At 60.0% G+C, this 4666-nt stretch overlaps 1 protein-coding gene across 1 annotated transcript in view; it reads left to right on the forward strand.

Annotated features, from left to right (window-relative positions):
• Nucleotides 1-3087, forward strand: part of PDGFRB (platelet derived growth factor receptor beta) — a 39502-nt gene extending 36415 nt beyond the window's left edge. Inside the window, exons 21-23 of the mRNA XM_008061049.2 lie at nt 17-122; nt 1440-1672; nt 2876-3087. Of these exons, the coding sequence (XP_008059240.1) occupies nt 17-122; nt 1440-1672; nt 2876-3065 (529 nt within the window). The 3' untranslated portion in view covers nt 3066-3087. The remainder of the gene's footprint in view (nt 1-16; nt 123-1439; nt 1673-2875) is intronic.
• The last annotated feature ends 1579 nt before the right edge of the window (nt 3088-4666 follow it).

A 4666-nucleotide genomic window follows, 5' to 3' on the forward strand; every position in this document is an offset into this window, starting at 1 on the left:
CCCCTCCCCTCCCCAGCTACGAGATCATGCAGAAGTGCTGGGAAGAGAAGTTTGAGATCCGGCCACCCTTCTCCCAGCTGGTGCTACTTCTCGAGAGGTTACTGGGCGAGGGGTACAAAAAGGTAAGTTGAGGCAGAGCAGGTTGGGGAACAGAGAGTGCTGCAGCAGAAGTCAAATGCTGGGTACAGGCTCTGTGTGATGAGCTGGTATTCACAGAACCAGCTTTCACCCTCTCTGGGCCTCAGTTTCCCTGCTGGTACGAGGAGGGACTGTTGGAGCCATGCTGAGCTTTGGGAAATGAAATAAATCCTACATGGAAGTGGACTGGTCTGATGCAGGGAGGGGCCCGCAGCTGTCTGTCCTGCAGCCTCCCTCAGATCTGTGCACCCGTGCCAGGTGTGGCCCTCCTTCCGAAGTGTGGACGGCCCTGGGTATATGCCTACTTGGCCCTGTCCCAGGCTCGTCCAAGGCAATGGAGCCAGCAGGGCCCTAAAACCTGCCCTGTCAAATGACTGGGGTCAGGGCGAAAGGAGATGCGAATGGCCTTGGCACAGACACAGCTCCTTCCTTCGGTCCACTCCCCACCCCACCCCCATCCTGGGGTGGTCCAGGGACTAGGGAGATGTGGTAGAGTCATCACCGTCTCCATAACAGGGGAAACTGGGGCCCCACCAAAGGGGCTGAGGCAAGATGAGAAGCTGGGCTTGTCTGCTCTGAAGTGGGGGAGAGTGGAGATCATGGGTGGCCTCCCTGGGTGGTCCTGAGCTCACCTGATCTTGTGAGAGGCCACAGGAGGCAGGAGGGCAGCTCAGCGGTGTGGCTTTGGGCAAATCCCCTTCCTCTCTGAGCAACGATTGCCTTTTTATACAAAGGGGGGCTGGGCGTGATCGCACATGCCTATAATCCCAGCACTTTGGGAGGCTAAGGTGGGAGGATCACTCAAGGCCAAGGAAGTCTAAGCTGTAGTGAGCTATGACCACATCACTGTTCCTCGGCCTGGGCAACAGATGAGATGCCACCCTTATTTACTTATTTTTATTTATTTATTTATTTTCGAGTCCCAGCCTCACTCTGTCAGCCAGGCTTGGAGGGCAGTGGCACCCTCACGGCCACCGCAGCTTTGACCTGCTGGACTCAGGCGATCCTTCCGCCTCAGCCTTCTGAGTAGCTGGAACCCCAAGGCACGCGCCACCAAGCCCGGCTAATTTTTTGATTTGTTGTAGAGAAGAGGTCTCGCCGTGTTGCCCAGACTGGTCTCAAACCCCTGGACTCAGGCAATCCTCTTACCTCTGCCTCCCAAAGTGCTGGGATTGCAGGCATGAGCCACCACGCCCGGCAAGATTATTTAAACAAACAAAATAGGGGTGGGCTGGGTCGCGTGACCCCTAAAGGTACCTCTCTGACCGTCCCTGCTGCTCGGTTCTCTCTACCTGGAGCAGAAGTACCAGCAGGTGGATGAGGAGTTCCTGAGGAGTGACCACCCTGCCATCCTGCGGTCTCAGGCCCGCCTGCCCGGGATCCACGGCCTCCGCTCGCCCCTGGACGTCAGCTCTGTCCTCTACACGGCTGTGCAGCCCCATGAGGGCGACAATGACTACATCATTCCCCTGCCTGACCCCAAGCCCGAGGGTGCTGACGAGGGCCCGCTGGAGGGCTCCCCCAGCCTTGCCAGGTAGCCACTCTGGCCGGGGCCACAGCCTGTGCTGTGGCGTGCGTGGGTGCGTGTGCGTGGCGTGCGTGTGTGCGTGGGTGGTGTCAGGCTCGCCTCAGAAGCCACCGGGCATGGGGAGGGGGAACTGATGTCTACTAGTGAACAGAAGAGAGGACTTGACCTCTGATACCCTGCAGGTCCAAGGGCAGGCCAGGAAGAGAAAATGTGAACTGGGACTTATTTGCAGGGTAGCTGTTTCCTTTAAGAGAGTCCCCAGGGGTCACCTACAATCTCCCATCTCTAGGCCCTGTCTGAGCCCCCAAGAAGAGAAGAAAACCTACTTGGCTTCCCTGCCACCCCTGTTGTTACTGGCCTGTGATCTGTCCTTGAGCCGGGCCCTGAGAGCCCCCGGGAGCCCTGCATGTCTGTAGAAGGCAGAAGTGCCCACAGGAGTTGAGGCTAGAATACAGACTGGGGAGGAGACTTGTGGTTTTCCCTTGCTGTGGGATGTGGCGACGTCCCGTGCAGTGTGGGAGGCTTTACAGCAAGTTCCACTGTTAGCTAGACACAGAATCCCCCTGCCTGAGGGAGGAGCTCCCAGGAGTCCAGACCCACCCCAAAGCAACATCCAGCCTGGGATAAAGTGGCAGGAGCCCCCCTGCTAGAGCGTGGTCCCGGCTCTGCCACTAGCTGCTACAAAGCCTGGGACTGCATCTCTGCTAGCCTCAGTTTCTCTGTGTGAGCTAGGAGCAATCGAGGCAGCCTGTTAACAACCCAAGGCCCCAGGCCAGCCTTGCAGAGGAAGAAGCTCGGGGTACACGTGGCCTGGGGCACGACTTTTGGGACCCACATGACCTGGGCGCCACACTGGCCTGTTCTGTGCCTTCAGATGGGCTGTATCACCCTCCCAGCCACTGGGTACTCATCTGCAAGATGCAAACAGCAGACGCACTTCTCTTGGGGGTTGTGGTGAGGATAAAGTGAGGTGCCAGACGCCTCAAGGAGTGCAGGGACTTGACAGGGGGTGACAAGTGAGCCTGCAGCCGGTTGGCCTGCCCCGAGGCCCAGCTCTTCACTCCGGTGGGTGAAGCGGGCAGCGGCATAGCTTCTCTGAGCCACACGTCCCTCGTGGCAGGGTCTTTACGAGGATGAGAGAGCAGCCAGCACTCAATTCATGCTGTTTTCCTGGGCTCCCTGCCCTCACACGCCTGTGTCTTTCTCCAGCTCCACCCTGAACGAAGCCAACACCTCCTCCACCATCTCCTGCGACAGTCCCCTGGAGCCCCAAGAGGAGCCGGAGCCGGAGCCGGAGCCCAAACCCCAGCCCCAGGCGGCGCTGGAGCCAGAACAGGAGCAGCCGGAGGATGGAGATTGCCCTGGGGCTCGGGCCGCCGCAGAGGACAGCTTCCTGTAGGGACTGGCCCCCACCCTGCCCTCCCGGAGCAACCTCTGCCCCACCCAGCCCTGCCTGGCCGGGCCGGGTCTCCGTCCCCTCCAGAAGGCGTCTGCCCTGATGTGCTGTGCCCCAGACCTTGGGGCTGGCTAGGGAGGCAGGAGAACCACAGGGGCCACAGCCAGCCCTCTGCCTCAGGGGTGGGGGCAAGTGTCCGAACCAGCATTCCCTCAGGGGACTCAGTTTCCCCATCTGTAAGTTGGGAGCACTGGGCGTCATGATCCACGATCTGAGAGCCTCCCCCTGGGAAGTCCTCAAGTTGACGAGGCCGTAAAGGAGCCTTGCCCTGCCCAGTCAGCTGTCTTTGAGGGGCCACTGCTCTCTCCTCACACTTTTGCCCCCAGAGCTCGGGAGAGGCCCTCACACCCTGGCTCCTGGCTGGGCTGGGACCAGGCTGTGAGCAGCGTTGCCTCATCCAGGAGGAGCCAGTCTCCCCATCATGCCAGTGTCTGCTTTCTCTGGGCCCGAGCTGGGCTGGGGTCGTGGAGGCTGAGCCAGTGAGGACACTCTGGCCTGCATCCCCAGCCCAGACAGCTGGAACACTCCAGCCAGAGACGTGCCCATGTTCCTGTCCTCTGGGCCCATCAGGCCCTGGCTTTCTCCTCCTCATCCTGTCTTGATCCGCCCACTGGAGTCTGCAGGGCCAGACGGGCCCCGAGTGTCAAGGGAGTTGACATGCCGGCGGAAGGGTCCACGTGTGAGCACGAATATGTGCCCCTGCCTCTGCATTGAGCCTGCCACAAGGCCTCGGAGGGATCTCTTGCCTGCTCTGGGCCTCAGTCTCCCTCACTGAAAAATGAGCAAGTTGGACTCATTAACTCCAAGGGGCTGGCCAGCACTAACATTCTAGAATATTCCAGGAGTGTGCACCTTTGTCCAGATGAAGGAAGGCCATGCACCCTAAACAACCATCTTGGGAATCAGTGGGGCTCTGCGGAGATTCCAGACCACACATCAACTCTGGGGATTCAGGAACTGTGCCCCTTCCTCAGTCCCTGGAAGCCCTAAGAATGCAGCTGCCCAGGCCTTGGCTTGGAGTGCCAGCCAGTGTCTGGGAAAGCCTCCCACAGCTGCCCTGGGGACACATGAACCCCACAAGGTCTCTTTCAGTGCCCATCGTGACCTCAGGAGCTATGTTGGGCAAGGGGCAAAGGGTCAAGTCAGATGACCTCGTGCAGCACCTGCTGAGGTCTGTGCTGTGGACAGGATGGACAGCGGGGACAGTTTTGTCTCATAAAGGACAGGAAGCTTCAGATGGGGGCCCAAGAAAGGGGTTTGAGAGATGGACCCTTGGGAGTAGCCATCTCACCCACCAGCTACCCCCTCCCTGAGGCAGCGCCCCGGGGGTGGCTTTGTCACTGCCCCCAGCCCAGGGGACATTGGAGGTGCCTGGGGAGTGGGGGCTGTGCCCCAACCCCTGGCAGGGAAGGGCCAGGAAGTGAGGAGGGCAGCTCTGCTGTCGGCTCCAGCCCCCCACTGCAGGTTGGCACCCTCCTGGCCCAGGACCCCCAAAGCCCATTTCAAGGAGGGTGGTGGGCTCTCTCTCATACGGTACCAAAGAT

Source organism: Carlito syrichta, unplaced genomic scaffold, assembly GCF_000164805.1.
Source record: "Carlito syrichta isolate Samal-C Ts95f unplaced genomic scaffold, Tarsius_syrichta-2.0.1 Scaffold305012, whole genome shotgun sequence".
Classification (NCBI taxonomy): domain Eukaryota; kingdom Metazoa; phylum Chordata; class Mammalia; order Primates; family Tarsiidae; genus Carlito; species Carlito syrichta.